The sequence below is a fragment of the Amblyomma americanum genome, chromosome 7 (assembly GCF_052857255.1).
Source record: "Amblyomma americanum isolate KBUSLIRL-KWMA chromosome 7, ASM5285725v1, whole genome shotgun sequence".
NCBI lineage: Eukaryota > Metazoa > Arthropoda > Arachnida > Ixodida > Ixodidae > Amblyomma > Amblyomma americanum.
In genome coordinates, this window is record NC_135503.1 from 18,084,796 (window position 1) to 18,103,927 (window position 19,132).

The 19,132-nt window shown below is 45.4% G+C and overlaps 1 protein-coding gene across 2 annotated transcripts in view; it reads right to left on the reverse strand.

Moving 5' to 3' along the window:
- LOC144098590 (medium-chain acyl-CoA ligase ACSF2, mitochondrial-like) overlaps positions 1–19,132 on the reverse strand; it is a 34,779-nt gene continuing 15,647 nt past the window's right edge. For both annotated transcript variants that reach the window (XM_077631357.1, XM_077631356.1), the window contains exons 4-16: positions 19,032–19,085; positions 17,826–17,944; positions 16,685–16,732; positions 15,154–15,271; positions 12,923–13,018; positions 10,561–10,709; positions 6,549–6,640; positions 5,253–5,329; positions 4,755–4,862; positions 4,051–4,196; positions 1,593–1,734; positions 1,369–1,479; positions 1–684 (exon numbers count right to left, since the gene is read on the reverse strand). In XM_077631357.1, coding sequence (XP_077487483.1) covers positions 565–684; positions 1,369–1,479; positions 1,593–1,734; positions 4,051–4,196; positions 4,755–4,862; positions 5,253–5,329; positions 6,549–6,640; positions 10,561–10,709; positions 12,923–13,018; positions 15,154–15,271; positions 16,685–16,732; positions 17,826–17,944; positions 19,032–19,085 — 1,380 coding nt within the window. In that variant the 3' untranslated portion in view covers positions 1–564. The remainder of the gene's footprint in view (positions 685–1,368; positions 1,480–1,592; positions 1,735–4,050; positions 4,197–4,754; positions 4,863–5,252; positions 5,330–6,548; positions 6,641–10,560; positions 10,710–12,922; positions 13,019–15,153; positions 15,272–16,684; positions 16,733–17,825; positions 17,945–19,031; positions 19,086–19,132) is intronic.

The window sequence follows — 19,132 nt, forward strand, 5'->3', positions numbered from 1 at the left end:
TATCAAAATAGATTTATTCAACGCCACAAATGTAGCTCGTCTGGGTGCATATGCCGTCTCCCAGACTACTGTGTTCTGACTAAAGAAAGCGTCGCTCCGCAAACACGGACACAATAATCGCCGAATGAATATTAGTCCCCATCGCTCACCCGATTCCTATATTTACTATTTTCCTGACGTCATACCCTCATGTGCTCCCCTGCTCCTTCCCTTGTTATCCATTCTGCTACACGACGTTAGAACAGGCGTGATTTGCTCGACACCCTCACACGCCCTGCTGAAGTCTGCGCCTTCCTGGTAATTTACTAACACAATGCGCAGACCTAAATTGTTCTCGCACACCTTCAGCATAACGATTTACATTAACGATCGTTTAGCGTGTTCGTAAGACAAGTGCGTTCTGCAGCCCAAGACACTGAATTGAAACCCATCTTTTCCATCACATAACACTGTGCCGATACCATCACGGTAACATTATAGAATCATTAACGTATCATTTTTGCACAAAATTACTCATTGGCATGCGGTATAGTCTTGAGATCGATATATGCATACACGGAGTGTTCACAGGTTTAACAATTTCCGACTCTCTTCCCTGATCTTGAACTTCTGGATTTTCCCAGAAACAGTCTTCGGGAACGAGTCGACGAATAGAACATACTTTGGCGTCTTGAAATAGCTTATCTGCAAAAATAAAATGGGAAAGAAGAATTAGCGACGCGGCACACCCAAGTAAACTGGACTGTGAAACTGAACAAGAGTGTCTTTGGGTATCTCTAATGGCGAGCGCTTTTGAACAAATAATGTGAATAAAACACACTACAAAAAACAGCAGACAAGTTCCTCGTGTAGCCGAACGCCTTTTAGACCGCCAGAGACAGCGGTGGGTTTTGCCCATTAAAAAAAAAGAAACGTACGAGTTCTCTGAAATGCCAGGATTAGTATTCGAACTCTATACGTCCTAAGGTCGATTTCTTAGCAATCGATCCTTTATTTTTAATATCGACGAGCAAGTTTGTAAGGAAACAATGTTTGCGGTGACGAGCTTAGCGCCTTCTAACGCAAATTAAAAGAAAAGACTAAGAAGTAAAGGGTAGCGCCTTTAATATTACGTCGTGTCTGTAGTGCTCCTATTATAGGCAAGTATCGTAGTTGATATTTTCGTGGCCTAGCCACCCAATGCTTTTATTTAATACAACCCAGCCAATTCCGAAGGTGCTACTCTGCATCTTCCTGAGCACAACGTAGTGTAATCCGACCCATTTCGATCTGCCACAGAGTTGCCACAGTGAAAACTGTGGCAACAACATCCCCCAGCACTCCATGATGGAAAATAGTAACTTTAAGAAAAGCCGTCGTGCAAGGTACCTTTCCATCGCAGAATTCTTTTATTTCTTCTTTGGTCAGCGTTTTCCCCTCTTTCAGCTTGACCCAGGCGCAGATTTCTTCTCCAAGCCTCTTGTCGGGGACACCGACAACCTACGCACAAAGAACGCAAGAAAAAGAAAGGACAAAAGGCTGTTTTACGTGTGCACAAATTTACGTGACGTCAGAAGGTTTTGCGTGCCCGTTCGCCGCGTCGTCACCGGTACCTGAACCTCTTCGATGTCCGGGTGCGTGTAGAGGAACTCCTCCACTTCGGGCGGGTAGACGTTTTCGCCTCCGCGACAGATCATGTCCTTGATGCGACCACTGATGATCACGTGACCGTCCTCGGTCATGATCGCCTCGTCCCTGCGCGATCGATACAGCAGACAAACATCGCTATATATCTCAACATTGGATCTTAAGGGGCGCTTCCGACAGACGAGCCCACAGAGTACATGCACAGAAGATGAGGCCTCTAAAAGTCTCAAGTGGATACTCTTGAAGAGATGTCGTGTGTGGTGATGTAACAGAGAAGGACTCTCTCACAGGGTTGCAAGGAGGCGTGTGGCGGAGACAAGATGCTTGACGAAGAACGCACCCAGCAAGCAGAAGATAAAGCGCAAAGAAGACAGTGCAAAGCAGATAATGCTATCGTGAAAGAGGCAAACGGCGAATAGTGCAGAGGTAAACGATTCGATGGGGAACAATAACAACGAAAAAGCATACAAATGCGCAAATGCACGACCCAGAAAAAAATTACGGGCAGACATACTCATGAAGAACTGTAGCTTTCGGGGTTATTTATGATGCGTGTAACCTAACCAAGGTTAGCTTAGGTTAAATTAGGTTAGGTTAGGTTAGGTTAGGTTAGGTTAGGTTAGGTTAGGTTAGGTTAGGTTAGGTTAGGTTAGGTTAGGTTAGGCTACACGCATCATAAATACCGCTAAGTGCCTGCACGCAAACCTCACTGTTCAACCCCTTTCTTCCTCTATTTCTCGGTGGGTGCGGCGCGTACATGTTATGCAGGCGTTGAAATACTTGGTTTATTTACTATGCATTACTGGTTTCTTCACAACTCCAGGTGCTGAAAATTAATCCGGAGCCTTCCACTACGACGCCTCATCCCCTCTGCCTTCTTTCACTCCCTCCTCCATTCCCTTCACGACGCCGTTCAAGAGTTCACCGAAAGTGCGACAATTGCCGCGTCTTTCTTTTGCTGACAAATTTTTCCCTTTTCGCGTATTTGGAAGTCATCAGCGTACACGGCTTTTTTCACTGTACTGTTTAGTGCTATTTTACTGTAGAATAGTTTCGCGCGGAATAGAGAAAACAGCAGGCATGGCTCCACAGATGCACGGAATCCGTACGCATAGCAAGTAGCCACCTCTCACGACGGCAGCGCACAACTCGTAATGAGCACAAGGGCAGAGAAAATGGAGGTTCGCTGCGACAATCCTTGAACTAACATGGAGCCCCAGTGTCCGCTACGGCGTATTTTATAAACTGCATGCGCACCTGCTTCACGGTGACGGGAACAGGTCAACGGCACCGCGTGTAAACGTTGTTGCCGGTCTGCGACCCCTTTTCTGCACTTAAATTCAAAAATGCATTACAGGTCATGGATGCCATATTTTCATCTACTTTCGGCCCGCTTTTGAGCTCTCACCTTTTCGCGCCGGCACTGCTAAGCTGACCTGGATGCCGATCCAGCTCACCTAGATAAAAATTAGCGCATTAGCGTGGGTATGTGCCATTAAGCCTGAGGAGAGCATCATTATCATCTTACCCTCGATAAGACACATGGGCTTCTAGAGGCAGCCAGTGCGGTTTTTTTTGGGTGGGGGGGGGGGGAGGGGGGGGGGGGAAGGGGAGTTGAGGAAAAGAAATAGCCGAACAATTGTCTCACATCTAAGTCAAAGAGTTTATTCAGGCAACGTGTTGTACAGTTGCCTAGAGCGCAGACCAAAAGGCAAATGGATGTCTGACAAAGAGCCTGCGCTCTTCTTGCTCTCAGCCGAGAGCACAAGACATTCAGCGTGCAAAATAAACACTAAACGAGGAAATACAGAGTGGATTGGTTAACATTGAAACTAGAGTTATTTTATATTGAGAATTTATGTACAACAGATGCATAGTGATGCTATTTTTGAAAGCTTTCAATGATTGACTTTCCTGGATAATGCTTACAGCAGGATGGTGATCATTTAAAAAACTGGATATTCTGTAGCTAAGTCTCTGGGTGCCGTAGTTTGTACGTATTTTTTCTTTATTATAACATATGTTCCGGGTGTTGTAGGTGTGTGTTTTCGTTAGATACTGATGACAAAAAGCGGTAGGATCGGAGTGCATCTGTGTATCTGGGTGGACACCCGAGCTGCGCCGTGAGGGAAGGGAGGAAGGCGGGAGTGAAAGAAGGGAAGAGAGAGAGAGGTGCCGTAGTGGAAGGCTCCGGAATAATTTCGACCACCTGGGGATCTTTACCGCGCACTGACATCGCACAGTACACGGGCGCCTTTGCGTTTCGCCTCCACCGAAACGCAGCCGCCGCGACCGGGCTCGAACCCGGTAACTCAGTAGCCGAGCGCCCTAACCACCGAGCCACCCCGGTGGGGCTCAATTTGCATTTCGAATGCGTACGTGCAATTGTTGTTTTATTTCTAGCAATGACTGAACGGTGCTTACCCAGTGTGATACCACTTATCGCGCACAACCTCCTTGGTCCTGTCGGGGTCATTGTAGTACTCGAGGAAGACGAGGTAGCCGCGGGCGCACAGCTCTCCGCGGGTACCCGCAGGTACGATGTTGTTTTTGTCGTCCACTATCTTTACCTGCACGGCACATGTTCTCCGTGTGTCTCCTTGGCGCACAAATCCATACGCTACCATCTCTGCCAAAAGTATTCATGCTGCAAGGTTTGCTTCTGAGATGTGTGTAATGGAGCCCTACCATTTATTATGCCTTCGAGACATGGAAAAGCTAGCTTTTCTTACGGCTAACGTCGATGTATTTTGGTCGTCATAAGAATTTGACGTTCACTGCACTGATGCATCGTGAACAAACATAGCATAGCACGAAAGGACCGCGCGGCAGAATGGTCCTTAAATTGTGTTGTCGTGCCTTCTCGCTCTCACAATCCAAAGCAGCCAGTAAACGCGTAATTATTCTGATAATAGTTACGCGCAGTTTTTTGTGATCTGACTGCCAGGTACTGCAAGAGAAGTCCCTTCAAGCTTCGGCAGACCTCCTGTTTGTATCTACCAACATTACGCGCAATAAACATTGTGTTGTACTTTTTTTCCTACTGATTTGAATGGTACTGCATTATAATGCACTGTATTGAACTTATAGATAAACATACCCGGCACAAAGGCAAATGGACGTGTTACCTCAACGTGTTCTAAAGGCCTTCCGACTGTGTGGATCCACTTTTCCATTGGTTCGTCGGGATCGGAGGCCGTAACGACAGGACTGCATTCCGTCGAGCCGTAAAATATCTGCGGAAATAGGTCCCGCTTGAAGTGACGTTTTGAGCAACAGTGCACACACACTCTCCTTAAAACCGCGTAGCTATATGGAAGCTATATGGCTGTCATCAGTTAATCCGTGTGCCAATTCACTTAATCCGCTTATCTGTACGATAAACTGTTGGTTAACGATACGGCAGCTCCTGAATTTCTGGCTGTCGTGATTGGTCGCGGATCCAGGGCGATCACCGGTCATTCCTACGCAAGAAATGTTGCGTGGCGTCGGGCACGGACTGGTTGACCTCCACCTTCGCTTCCATAGTGCTTCGCAGTTTTTACGGGACACAGTACACTGTAGTTGTTTGTGCTGAACAAACCATTACATGTGCATCTAAACCACAATTGTTCTGTTATACGTACGTGTAATCGTTTGGTGTTCATTCGCTCAATGGTATGCTTAATAATTTCAGGCGGACAAGGAGCGCCAGCCATGACACCTGCAATAGAACGGGAATCAAATTTCAGCTTTCGTCACCCGTCGACGCATCCACGAGTTGTCGACCGATACGCCAGAAAGCACCGGGGCCTTCACAGCAGGTTTAAGGCCTTGGTCGCTGCCGACGAAAAGCTTAGCACAAACATCCACAAAAACGCGTACAAGACAACACTGGCTACAGTGCATAAAAATTAGGAACTAAACGGTGAATCCAGAAAGCCTGAACCAAAGAGCTATTTAATAGCTGTTCGCGATTCTGCCTGTGAATTCAATGGCATCCGCGGTCACGCTCATAGTTGTCGTGTTATAACAAGCGCCATTATCTCAGGGGGTTATCGAAACTCCCTTGGACGTCCCATGGATGTCCAAAACGTCCACATGACATCCACGACAATTTCAACGCCCATTGGGATGTAGTCATTCTGGTATATGACATACGCCAGAATAACAATACACCTGCGCTGCCCAGGACCGCTCAGACCACTTTTGAGCAATTCGAGGACAAGCAAAAAGGGACTCTTGAACGCTAAGCGACGGTAACTATAAAACGCACAGCAGCGCGCGCGTGAAATATCGGAGGAGCTTGGGCGTCGTATAGTTGTAAGAAGCATAACGGCTTTACTTTAGAGAGCACTGTACTCTGAATGCTGCCACCGAATAGGCAATTAGAAATTGCTTATTACTTAAAATTTTTCTCGTACGCGCGTGCATCAGAGTTTTTTCAGTTACATCCAAAGTGGTCAAGGTGCGGGAATACCGTGCGACTGAGCGCTCGTCTCTTTCGGCAAGCAACGCTACGCGCATAAAATGGCATTAAGTTCGCGCCACCTCCGCGGCCAGTTCACGACAATTTCACACTCAGCAGTTGCTCTTCTCTTGCACGTTAGGTGATAGCTCAGGTGACCCACAATGTTTTCATTTAATCCAACAGCATTAATTTTAACTGCCACATAATGTCACGTGTCGTGCAAGTAAAGGAGTGAGCTCGGACGAATCTATAATGCCACTTGCTTTACGTATACAGTGCGCCGTGCACAATTTTTCCAGACGGCGGAATAGAAAACAGGACGCAACTGACTCCATTTTAGCTTAGAGCATCACGAGAGATAACGAGTCGCGTAGACGCGGAATATTTAGGCACTTGTAATAGGTGTACGAATTCCGCATTATTCGGAGCCTGCAGCCCCGATAGCTTAAACGACACTTGGACGGCCTCTCACCTTTGCGCATTGAAGAAACATCGAATTTTGACTGTTCCAAATGGTGCAACATGTCGATGAACATAGTCGGTGTTCCGTACACCAGTGTACACCTGCAGTGTTCGATAAGGTGAGAACAGAATTTGGTGGCTGCAGCGACCCCCGTTGGCATAGGTATAGCAGCTTCATGTTGTAGCAGCAATCGGTTAATAAACAGATGTCAGCCCAAGTAGAGGGAAGTGAAAACACATGAGCGGGATATTATATTATGCGTCTGGTTAAAACTGCCAATTAAAACAGAGTTACAATAAGGGAGTAATTACTCGTTAGCGTCCAGCCAAGGGCAGTCATACGGCTACAAAGAAAAGCTATACAGCTTTCACAGAAACTAAGTACTTGAAGGAAAATTCATCCTGTGGATGCTAATCAGTAATTACTGTCTTATTACAAATTTTTCCACCTGGGAGGATTCCCCTAAACATCGGAATAACACCGTTCGCCCTTCGAATTGTTGATCAATTCGCTCCCGCCCTACCATATGCTAGCCGTCCCGGTCAACTCAGTGGGTAGAGCGACTGCTCCGTGAGGCGGAGGACCCGGGTTCGAGCCCCGGACCAAGGCCCATTTTTCTGCAACTACGAAGTGTCTGTGAAAACATATAGTTCTCCTTTGTAGCCTTCTGGCTGCGCTTGGGTGGATGCTAATGAGTACTTACTACTTCCTTATTACAAATCTCTACCTTGAGGAATTCCCCTAAACATTTGACCCAAAATGCAGTTGCTGAACTATTGCAGGAAAGAATAGCTGTCATACAAACTGCTCAGTAGCGCACGAAATAAATTTTGCCGCAAATTGATAACAGCATGAATAAACCTTCCGAAACAGTCGATTTATGATTTGATTTTTTTTTGTGTGTGTGAGGAGGAATAATGCAGCGGCTTTTGAACCATCAGCCACGACTGTCGCTTCTTACTGTCAGATTTTTTTACGCAATTAAATTACACTGAGATGCCCGCACACCAGTACAAGGTTCTGTGAGGGGCCTGCAGATTAAAAAAAAAAACTCATTTTCAAACCCTAGTACACACAGTTATCCTTTTTAGTGCCTACATATACGTGAAGTGAAAGACCAAAATTGGTTTTTGGGGAAAGGAAATGGCGCAGTATCTGTCTCATATATCGTTGGACACCTGAACCGCGCCGTAAGGGAAGGGATAAAGGAGGGAGTGAAAGAATAAAGGAAGAAGGAGGTGCCGTAGTGGAGGGCTCCGGAATAATTTCGACCACCTGGGGATCTTTAACGTGCGCTGACATCGCACAGCACACGGGCGCCTTAGCGTTTTTCCTCCATGAAAACGCAGCCGCCGCGGTCGGGTTCGAACCCGGGACCAAAACAATGCGTTTATAGATTTCTGCAGAACTGTGTTACGGTAAGTCAAGAGGATCTGCCGTCGATTCGAATGGATCATGCTGCCAATGTGATATATGCGAAATCTAATGAAAACGCAGGAATAAAATTCATGATGAATTTAAAGTGATTACGACGTTGTTCGCCATCAAAAACACCCGCGGCGGTTTACCAGCATATGAAATGACAGTTTTGCAATTATTTTGGGGAGCTGTCTGAACTGAGGCCTGAAAGCCATTTCGAAACGCCATACCGTTTCATACTGAACATTTAATTCCTTCACTGAGCTTTACACTGTTGGCAGCACATCTTAATTCTTTCGTTAGTGCCTAACTGCGCGAAAAAGAACGCCGACGAAGAAGAAAGCGATAAAACACAGGAAGGTACACCCGAAACTTGTGACTGCTGCATTTGTACCTGTAGTAAAAAAGTAGAGCCCCTAGTATACAAAAAAATATGCAGGGTCGACCATATATAGCGGGAATGGTTGAGCCCTTGGTTTTGCAGATAGTGAAGCACCAGCTGCGGACGCCTCGCATGGACAGCGTGACAATGCAATGTGATAAGGACAATGTGACAGACAGCACGCCAGTTGCTCAAAACGCCCGCAGGTGGCGCTGCGCGAGCCGCAGGACAACGCGCTCAAATGTTCCCGCTAAGTGTGACTGACTCTCTACTACGGCGACAAATTCATTGTGACCTGAACACTTTTGAAACTGTTTCTTTGTCCAATAATAATCATAATTGGTTTTTTTGGGGAAAGTAAATGGCGCAGTATCTGTCTCATATATCGGCGGACACCTGAACCGCGCCGTAAGGGAAGGAATAAAGGATGGAGTGAAAGAAGGATGAAAGGGGTGCCGTAGTGGAGGGCTCCGGAATAGTTTCGACCACCTGGGGATCTTTAACGTGCACTGACATCGCACAGCACACGGGCGCCTTAGCGTTTTTCCTCCATAAAAACGCAGCCGCCGCGGTCGGGTTCGAACCCGGGAACTCCGGATCAGTAGTCGAGCGCCCTAACCACTGAGGTGGGCTGTCTAACGTTTTCGCTTTTTCGTCGCATCCTTGTAGTCCAGATCTAAATCAGTGCAGGAATAACCAAACTAGCCTTAATGATCTTACTGAAGGCACCTGAATATTTTTGTTTCATGCCAAAGGCGCTGCCGTCCACGAGCTGCACAAAAAGTCGCCAGGGAACAAAACCCTCAAAGAGCAGCTTACCTACGAAAAACATGCTCAGTTTTTGTTTCTTCATGAAATCGCCTGCACTGATCCATGAAAGTCATTTAGACACGGCGCGCCACTCCTAATGACCGTGTAATTACTTGGCAATATTTTACACGGGTGAATGCGTCGCTTCATTTTTTATTTTATTTTTTTTTGCTCCCCCCGGGAAGTAAATGTTGGCCTAAATTCACAGCATATACGGTCTAGAGCAATAGAAACTTGAAACGAAAGTTTACCACAAAAAATACTTCAACTTTTTACTGCTTTATGAAAGTGGCTGTACAGATTACTGGAAATTGTTTAGAAGCGCTGTGCCATTTTTGACAAGGCGTGTAATTCGTTTGCGACCGCTTGTATGGCCAGATGCGCCTTTTGTTATGTTTTTTTTTCGCGACAGATATACTTCCATTCATTCATTGCACGAAACGTTGCAAAAAAATAAAATGTTCCAACGAAAGTTTGACATTTCCTGACAATTGAGCTCTCTTGTGTACCGCTTAACGCGGTAAGCACGTTCCTCAAGCCTCTCTAACCAATACGGGGTGCACGGTATGCCTCAGCGCACACACAAAATTTAACCCCACGGAGGAGAAGCAGGCTGCACTAGAGAGAGGGGACAGAGATGTCAGTGCACGTTAAAGAACCCCAGATGGTCGAAATTTCCGGGGCCCTTCACTACGGCGTCCCGCATAGCCTGAGTCCTTTTGGGACGTTAAGCTCCCCCTCTAAACAAATTGTACAGTGAGAGCCATCTGAAAAACTTTTCTACTTTTTTTCTTCTCGAGCAGCCACCAAGTTTTTACACGTGACCATTAAGTTTAGAAAAGCATTATGCCATTGTATTCTTACTAAAGGTGGTGCGGCAAAAAATAAATTGGCCGGACATTTCTCGTTGTGGTAATGAGGGTTTCAGCGACATCTAGTGAGCTGCGGAATGTCGATGCCAGTTGGAGTGTTTAGTAAATCTGGGTCGGAAGCGCCTTTTGCTGCTGTTGCGTGTTCAAACCAATCAGTGACTGGCATCCTGGTCAATCGGTGTGACGCGTTGTCATGACATCATGTGCGACGTAACTTTATTGGCCAATCAACGTGACGAGTTAAACTTGGTGTGAAACGCCGATTAAACTGACGTCGCAGAAATGGGACAAGTGCCTGGCAAGCTATCGCTGTTAGAGTTTAGCCTTGCCATTTACCCACTTCTTTCCCGCCCTCTCCTTCTTAAAAAGTGGTTACCTGTCCTGCGCAAAGCTCCCAGTTACGGTATGCGCGCCCGTTAACCTTGTTAAGAGGCCAGCGGCTTTGTATAGCATCCCAGCTGGAGTAATAGAAACGCAGAGGTGAAGGGCATAGGTCACGTGTTCGTGAGCGTATAACTTGCGCGGCCACTACTTTCACCTGTGTTTCTGGATGGCTTCAAGACTCGCCAGTGCGCTGAACCCGGGTGCCGCCATCACAACAGTAGAGCCGAACATGGCAGCCGTCAAGGTGCCAATGACGCAACCAAAGCAGTGGATCATCGGGACGTTCAGGCAGATTACCTCGTCCTGGTAAAAAGGGCGCAATTGCTAATGGACTTACATCTCAAGTTGACCAGCGAGCACTCAACGTACGTTTCAACTAGGCGGTTTAGCCTTTGAGGTGAACAAGTAAACGCGAATGAAACACTTTGAACGAGCGGACAGTAACGCCTAGGAAGCGTATTCTTTAAGCGTGAAAAAAATCACTCCGAGAATAATAGTGTAAAAAAAATTACGAAACGCACACTTGCTAAGCGTGGAATTTTTTTTTTTATAGTGTATGCTTCTGAACTGCACAGCCCCTCGGTGTTACTGTGAGCCAGTCCATGCGGCCAAGTTTCGGCAATCATGCAGGTGGTCTCTTTCTTCTTTTAAAGCGGTGCAGGCCCGAAAGCCGGCTGTTATTCCCCTTTTCATTCCAAAAAGGAAAGAACAATATACATTATTTGATCGCTGCAGAACCATGCGGAATTTCACGACATCAAATCAAATCAATTTTTTTTTATTTCTGCCTGGAAAAAGTACAGACAGCGGAAGCGCAGAAAAAGCTGTAAGATACAGCTTGACAAAGCCGCAGCCCCGTTTCGCTTGGCAGAGACTTGACATCAAGGCTTATAAAACAAAGGCAATTGGTCAACGTATTAACGGGTTTACAATAATGAAACTACAAAATAAAGTGAAACAGTATTATACAATATTGAATCGACATTCACACTCGATAACCACAGATCGATAGCAAATAATAAAATTAACACATTCTACATGTAAACGTATATTGCACGCAAAGATTTTTTTGACGAACTGAAGAACTCAAAATTTTTATATGCGTATGTATTCAACAGGGAAGTAAGAGTGAATTGCAGGCGTTCTCTACGTGAACTTATTCGAGGAGTCGGCACTACCCAAGTCTCCGCATACCTTGTCGTGTAACTGGCTTCTCGGGCATGTAATTCAGCAAGGTACATATGTAGTTTACATTTCTACGTGTTTCAAGTTTCATACGGATACTTAGATGATATTTATACAAGTTGTGAATTTTTACCACATCACTTTGTAAAAACAGATCCGCGCTTGGAGAGCCCCAGAGGACATTGTTAATAAGACGAAGGAACTTTTTCTGTAGAATATAGTTACGTTGAAGGCAGGTATCTGTGGCTGTACCCCACACTAAGTGGCAGTAGATTAAATAGGAGTAGAAAAGGGAATTATAGAGGAGTAGCTTTATTTTTCTTGGAATAGCATATCTCAGCCGACTTATGACCTCGGTAATCGCAATGATTACCGCTTAGGTCGCAGTGACGGTTGTACAAACGTTGTTTTTGTCGCCTTCCATCGTGACAGCATATTGTGCTACTGACGTCATCATAAGGCCACTGATGAGTCACCTACGCAGTCGGTCAGCGTCGGAGATGAAGGTGGGCGCCTCGGCTGCGCTCTCAGTCTGGAGGCACGTGCCGTTATGTCTTGCTGCAAACTGACCGCGACGGACGATCACCGGTAGCATCGAATACACAGTGCTTCTCTCGGGCGCACTCACACTTCGTGTCCTCCCTGTACTCGCTTCCCAGTGCAACGCGTGCCCCACTAAGCGCACCTGATGCCATCTAGGTATCACAACCTCCAATAGGTGCTTCCCGTCTCTGCAGGGCTTCTCGCAGGAACCTCTTGCGTACTGAAAAACCTACTTTGGGCTGATTGGTGCATGAAGCTATGAAGTAGAACACAGCGCGCAAAACAGGAAAGTATAACTAGCCAAACACACATGCGCTACTGACAACCGAGTGTTTCAATGCTGTTCTTGGCTCTGCTAAATAACCTGTATGGATGGAAAGTACACAAGTATACCTCTCAACAAAACCTATCTCATACGTCCTGCTGCTCTGAGTTTTGAGAAACCGTGTGGCATAAGTCTGCGTGAGTATCTTCCATTTTCCTCTCCATATCAAGCGAAGAGCTGCGCGCAAAGTTAGGTGTCAAGCTTTAGCAATGTGTTCTCTGTTCCGCCTCTAATTACGAATACGCTTTTGCGTGGACGACTGTTGTTTCGGGAATATATATATATATATATATATATATATATATATATATATATATATATATATATATATATATATATATATATATATATATATATATATATATATGGAAAAAGAAAGCGCTTCTCACTAGTTTTCAACAAATCTCCTGAACGCGACCTCTCGAAAAGTCCTAATTTCAACATTTGCCTCCCGAATCCTTACCTGCTTATGGAGTCCCATGTTGTGTCCGAGGGAGTTCGCATTATTTACAATGTTGAAGTGCGAAAGCAGAGCACCTTTAGGCTTTCCCGTCGTACCCTGCGAAACGGTTGAAACAGACCCGGATAAGCACGACAAGAGCGTTGAAAACATAATCACAAAGCCGAAAACAGCGTAACTATAATCGACTGACAAAATGCCGGCGTGTTTGCGAGTGGAACAGCTGCGAAAAACGGCTGTCGCAAGACATAACTCCCGCTATTATACTCTACTTCACAACATCGTGCAGCGATCATCATCATCAGCCTTACAACGCCCACTGCAGGACAAATTCCTCTCCCATCTCTATCCAATTAGCCCTGACCTATGCCAGCTGCGGGCACCTAATCCACGCAAACTTCCTAATCTTGCTCGCCGACCTTATTCGCTGCCTCCTTTTCTAGAAATCCACTACATTATCTGAAGGAACTATTGTTTATCTTTCCTTCGCATTACATGCCCTGCCGAAGCCTATCTCTTCCTTTTAATTTCGACTAAGATGTGATTAACTCGCGTTTGTTCCCTGACCCATTCTGTTCTCTTCCTTTCAGTTGACGTTAACCTTGCCATTTTCCTTTTCAGAGATCGCTGCTGAATTGAAGTTCAACGCTTTTTGCTAGCCTCCAAGTTTCTGCCCCACAGGTTAATTCTGGCAAGATACAGCTGTTTTATACTTTCTTCTTGACGGATATTGGCAAAGTGCCATTCATCACCTCAGAGCGCCTGCCTAATTCACATCCCCCCATTCTTAATCGCCTAGTTAATTCACCCTACAGCTGCGGGTCAGCGATCCCTATAACCTCCTTATAAGTAGACGTATTCCTATATCCCTACCAATGCTTCGCTGCTTATCGTAAACTATTTTTCTTTCACAATGCTTTTAAACATTTCTTTTAAGTAATATCGGGTTCATAACCCACGTCACTTGTTCTGCAACCGAATTCACCATTCTTTCAACACGGAAAAACGGTCCATGGCAAGCCCGCGACAGCGCGTTGCCTACTTATGAATGCAACAAAACAATAACAAAAGCGCTGGCAACGGATCTTGAAGCGAAGCTCTTTGAATCCTCCCTCTGGAACAGTTTCGCCTGCTACAATGCTGCAAAATCATTTGATTGAGAGCGTAGGTGCCGTCATAACGGGGATTACGGGCTCCGTGAGAAATGAGAAAGAGAAAAATGAATTACAAAATCCTGTCCCTTGTTAATTATGAAAAAAAAGCAAGTTGTAAAATATACATTCTATTCCGCATTGGGACGTCATACTAGCCAATGGTCACGCGGAGGGGAAGCGGCAGGGACTGCAGCCCACGGCGGGCATCCGAACAGCATCCCTATAGGGAAGGGATAATGAGGGGTGAAAAAAGGCATAGAAAAGGAGTCTCCGTATTGAGGGGCTCCGGGTCATTCTCGACCGCCTGTAGTTCTTTAATGCGACCTAACATCGCACAGCGTGCCATTACGAGGTCCGTGCGCGTTAAAGAATGCCAGATGCTCGAAAACTAATCCAGAGCCCTCCACTACACAGCTTCTTTCACTCTCCTTCTTCGCTTTCCCCCTCGGCGCGGTTTCCCCATGAAACATCCTCATTCTATCATTCTATTTCTTCCAGAACCTCAAGGCAAGCTCTCGAGAATGCCCTCTCTCCAAACTACCTTATCGACTAGCGCGTAAGCGCGGAGGTGACGCCATACCACAAAGCTGGCACCGATTACCATGCAGAAAAGTCTCTTCTACAGCTCCCTAAAAAAACTAGGCTTAGTACGGACGGAGAACGAAGACATATGGAACAGGCACTCCTCTTCTGTCGTGCTTTCGTTTTTGGTCGAGTTTCTCGGCAAGCTAGCCACCATTTACGCCAAGAGCCTACTCTTCTACACAACAATCCATGCACCTTACGAAAATGGTTTATAGACAGTCTATAGGCTTCTTATAGACTCTATTGCCTTCCTATAGATATTTATTTTTGTCTATTCATAGTCTATAGACGGTCTATAGACAAAAGTCTACTAAAAGTGTATGGCCATAAATCTACAGATTGTCTATAGACTGTCTATAGGATTCCTATTGCATATAGTCTGTTCTCGAGGTTTTGTCTATAGAGAGTCTATAGACTTTACAGACAGAAGTCAATGAACACTCTATAGACGGTCTCAATAAATATTTGCAAGGGCAGTAAAAGCGCTATACTCACTGAAGTAAATTGCACGTTAACAGGTGCGTCGAAGCGAATTTGCGAGGCTCTCAGGTCAACAGCAGCATAATCTTTTCTGGATGGCAGCGTCAACAGCTCGTCGTAGGTTATTGTGCCCCTAGACAAGTAAGAGAATGTACATTCGTCAGCAATATTAGAGGGGACAAACTTTTAACACAAAGTTTCGAGTTTTGTAGATATTTCTTCATAAACTTCAGAGTGCTTTTGCATCATATACGACAAGAGGACAACTAGCCACAAAACAGAAAAAAAACTGCGCTTGTCAAACACCCACCGCGGTAGCTCGGCGGTTAGGGTGCTCGGCTACTGATCCGGAGTTCCCGGGATCGAACCCGACCGCGGCTGCCGCGTTTCGATGGAGGCGAAACACTAAGGCGCCCGTGTGCTGTGCGACGTCAGTGCACATTAAAGATCCCCGGGTGGTCGAAATTATTCCGGAGCACTCCACTACGGCACCTCTTTCTTCCCTCAGTCCCTCCTGTATCCCTTCCATTACGGCGCGGTTCGGGTGTCCTCCGAGATTTGAGACAGATACGAAGCCATTTATTTCCACCACAACCAATTTTCAATTTTTTGTTAAGCATAGTTATAGTCTTATAATCAATCAATTGTAATCAATTAAAATCAATAAATGAATGCTCGAACTTTTTTCGCACTTATATTGCTCACGACAGTATACGTAGGAGTGTGATAGACCGCCACCGCTTGAAAAAATACGGCGAAATACCGAGAGATCTGTCCCGCTCGCGTTAGTATTCCCTCGGCCGCTTGGCGTACAGTACTAGAACCGAGAAACCACACACTACCTCTTGATTTCATTCAGCACGATATGTGGCACAAGAATGAATCACCTTTCTCACCAGCTGTTTCTGAGCGCTAAAGGTTGGCTGAGGCGCTGTAAAAATCACGCGCAAACGTAATCCAAGAAGTAGATTCCCCCACGCCGTGCATGCCAATGCAGTTTTCTTGAAAGCTGGCTAAGAGCGACGGTGTGTCTATACGTGCTTGGCACATAAATGTGAAGAAAGAACCGCGCAAACGAGACACGGAACATTTGCGCAGTTCTTCCTTCTCATCTATAATGGACCAACCGGCCCAACAACTTCTATTGGCACATAAAGATGTGCAAGAGCCAAAAGACTGAGGTTCTGAGCTTCTATTAAATTCCTAATGAAGCAAAATCGGCGCTGCACAACCATGTTCTTCGCGAGCCTTCGAGATGTTTCCCTGCGCCTTGCTTTTTTTTTCTGTAACCGCCGTTGAGAGCGTTTTCTTTAAATTGGGTTAGCTTTCCTTTGAATTTTAAGCAAGTGTATTTTCAGCGATTTTTCAAGGAGTTTCATTACGCTTAGCTCCTTTTGACGATGACGGTTGCCAATGCATGCCAGCTGACATTAGAAAATCGACACTTCTAAGACGAATTCATAGTTGATGGTTGTAACAGTCAAGAGCCCTTATGGAAAGTTCAGTGTACGGAAGCTAGAGGCGTAAAATATCTAATCATACTTACGGTTTCGCTTCATCTCCAAGCAAGATTACATGCTTCAAACACGGTAGCCTGAAAGAAATGAACGCGCGAAAACAAAAGCGACCTTACGTGCTGTGAACTTAACAAAACGCTTACGTGCTGTGAACTTAAAACAATCGAATTAGCCCACCACTTCGCTCATAATCGCTGCCCCTTTAGGTGCGCTTTACTAAATAGGATATAGTAAAAATACGGGATCGAACCGATACAAACATTCTCGTTTGGCTATGAAAATATTTGAATCCGAAACAGCGACAGTCTTATACTCATGCAATACGGGCAAACGTAATGTCATTAACTTATTGCTGCCTTAGGTTTTAATGACATCCGTGTGGTGTCACAAGCATAAATTTAATCGCATTAGTCTTGCTGGCATTCCCGACCTACTGAGTTTCCCACAACTCATTCGCCCGCCGAGCAACGCGTACTCTCGTCCCCATGCGCACGCAGAAAAGCACGCAACTTTGTTACAACGTCCCAACCAGTAGCTAATGGTTAATTCATTTTTCAGTCAAATGAGGCATCTCTACTGCATGCTTGATGCGAATGGCGTCATTTTTACCAGCACTCTTGACAGAAACTCCCAACTTGTGTGCTGATACGCGACTTTATGGCTACTATTTTGACCTGTCAAGCATGAACAGCGGTATTCTCGTCAAAATAATTTTTATATTGCATTTGAAATCCATTCCCAAGATATTGTACTCATTAGCACTGTTTACTTTCAGGTGAAATTTTTGACTGCCATGCAAGCGTTATCCTCATCGTGAGTTTCGTGTAATGACATTAAATGTGAACATGTAGCACCAACTCCGAAAATAACGGCATTAACACACTTAAGGCCTTAAGCATTTACTGTCATTTCTTGTACGCGTGTGGCACGGGTATTACATTATTTATAGCTAGCCGACAGCAAATTATGTAAGTTATGCCAGGTAACTTCATGCTTTGCGCAGACCGCGGTTACCTGTAAACCGTGACACAGACACACCGAAATCTACCTCCGATAATGAACAGAGGCAAGACGCACACATATAGTCAGCTGGAGCGCAGACTGCACCTGAATAAATTTCCCACTGAAACGACAAGTTAGGCGAAAGGCGGCAGTTGCTGTAGTACCCACCTCTGGCACTTCAGGTTACCGGGATCGCAGTGTTCGAGCTCCGGAGCGATCTTCAGTAGCATCGAGTAGTAGTCCTGGCGAGCAAACTTCTCCGATAAGATCAGGGCCTCGCAGTCCACCTGCATGGTAGTCGCTTAGTGTAACTCCTCCACACAGGATGGCTAGTAGCGCGCCTGCAAATCCATATTTAATGTAAAGAACAAATTTGCTTATCTGCTAGGAGGAGGTTAATGTAAAGCATAAAAAATAAACAGTTTTTGCGTCCTCTAATGTCCTAGCTTGGTACACAGCCTCCAATGCATAAAAACGGCACAGAAGAATCCACGTAGACAAATGTAAAGAACAAAGAAAAGGCAGCCTATTTACGTAATTAGAAGTACCTGCTGTTGGGATAGTTGGTTCATCATAAAGTTGAATGGCGTAAAGGAACAAACACAGGAAGACACAGAGACAGAAGACACAGAGACGCTCTTTCTGTCTCTGTGTCTTCCTGTATTTCTTCCTTTGCGCCATTCAAGTTGACGTAATTAGGCCAAACTCCAGCAGGGCCTATAGGTCACACACATTCCACCCGATTGGTAGGTTGCCACCTGGCACAAGACCAGGCTTGAGACAAGCAAACACACAATGGCTAAATGCGGGTAAAGGCCACTCTAAATGACTAAAATTCACAGGGACACCTAATTCCATTGTGTGTTGGCAATTGGACAGCATGAGAAGTTGAAAGAACGCCGGCGCGGTGGCTCAGTAGTTATCGTGCTCGGCTGATGACCCGAAAGACGCGGGGATCCAAAAGATAAAGTATAAGGAGCTCGAACATGAAAGAGAAATGATGAATTATGTAAATATATGTGCCCTGAATTTGAAAATACCTATTGTTATATATGCACGCCCAGAAGAAAACTACTTATAAAAAATGAAAAAAAAAGCTATTCTTCACTCATAACACAACACATTGCGGAGCTAGTTTGTGGAGCGTAATTTAGCGCTGCTCTCTTGCCATGTCTTGCCATGTCTCTGCGTGCTCGTCTGAGAAAAAAAAATAGTAGCGCTGAATTGCTTCTCTACAAAAGAAATTGTGAATCCTGCATTTAGCGCAATAATTGCTTGAGTGCTCACATGTTACATTTAATACTGAGGCTACGTGTCCATTTTTAAGAAGGCTCGGTTGTAAAATGTCGTCAGTCGAAATGCTTTCAGACTCACTAGTTTCAGGCAATGCTCCATCTCTGGCACTTGATACGCTGTGTTGACGTTGACCTGCATGAAACAGACCGACAGGATCTTAAGCAGGAAGACGGACATCT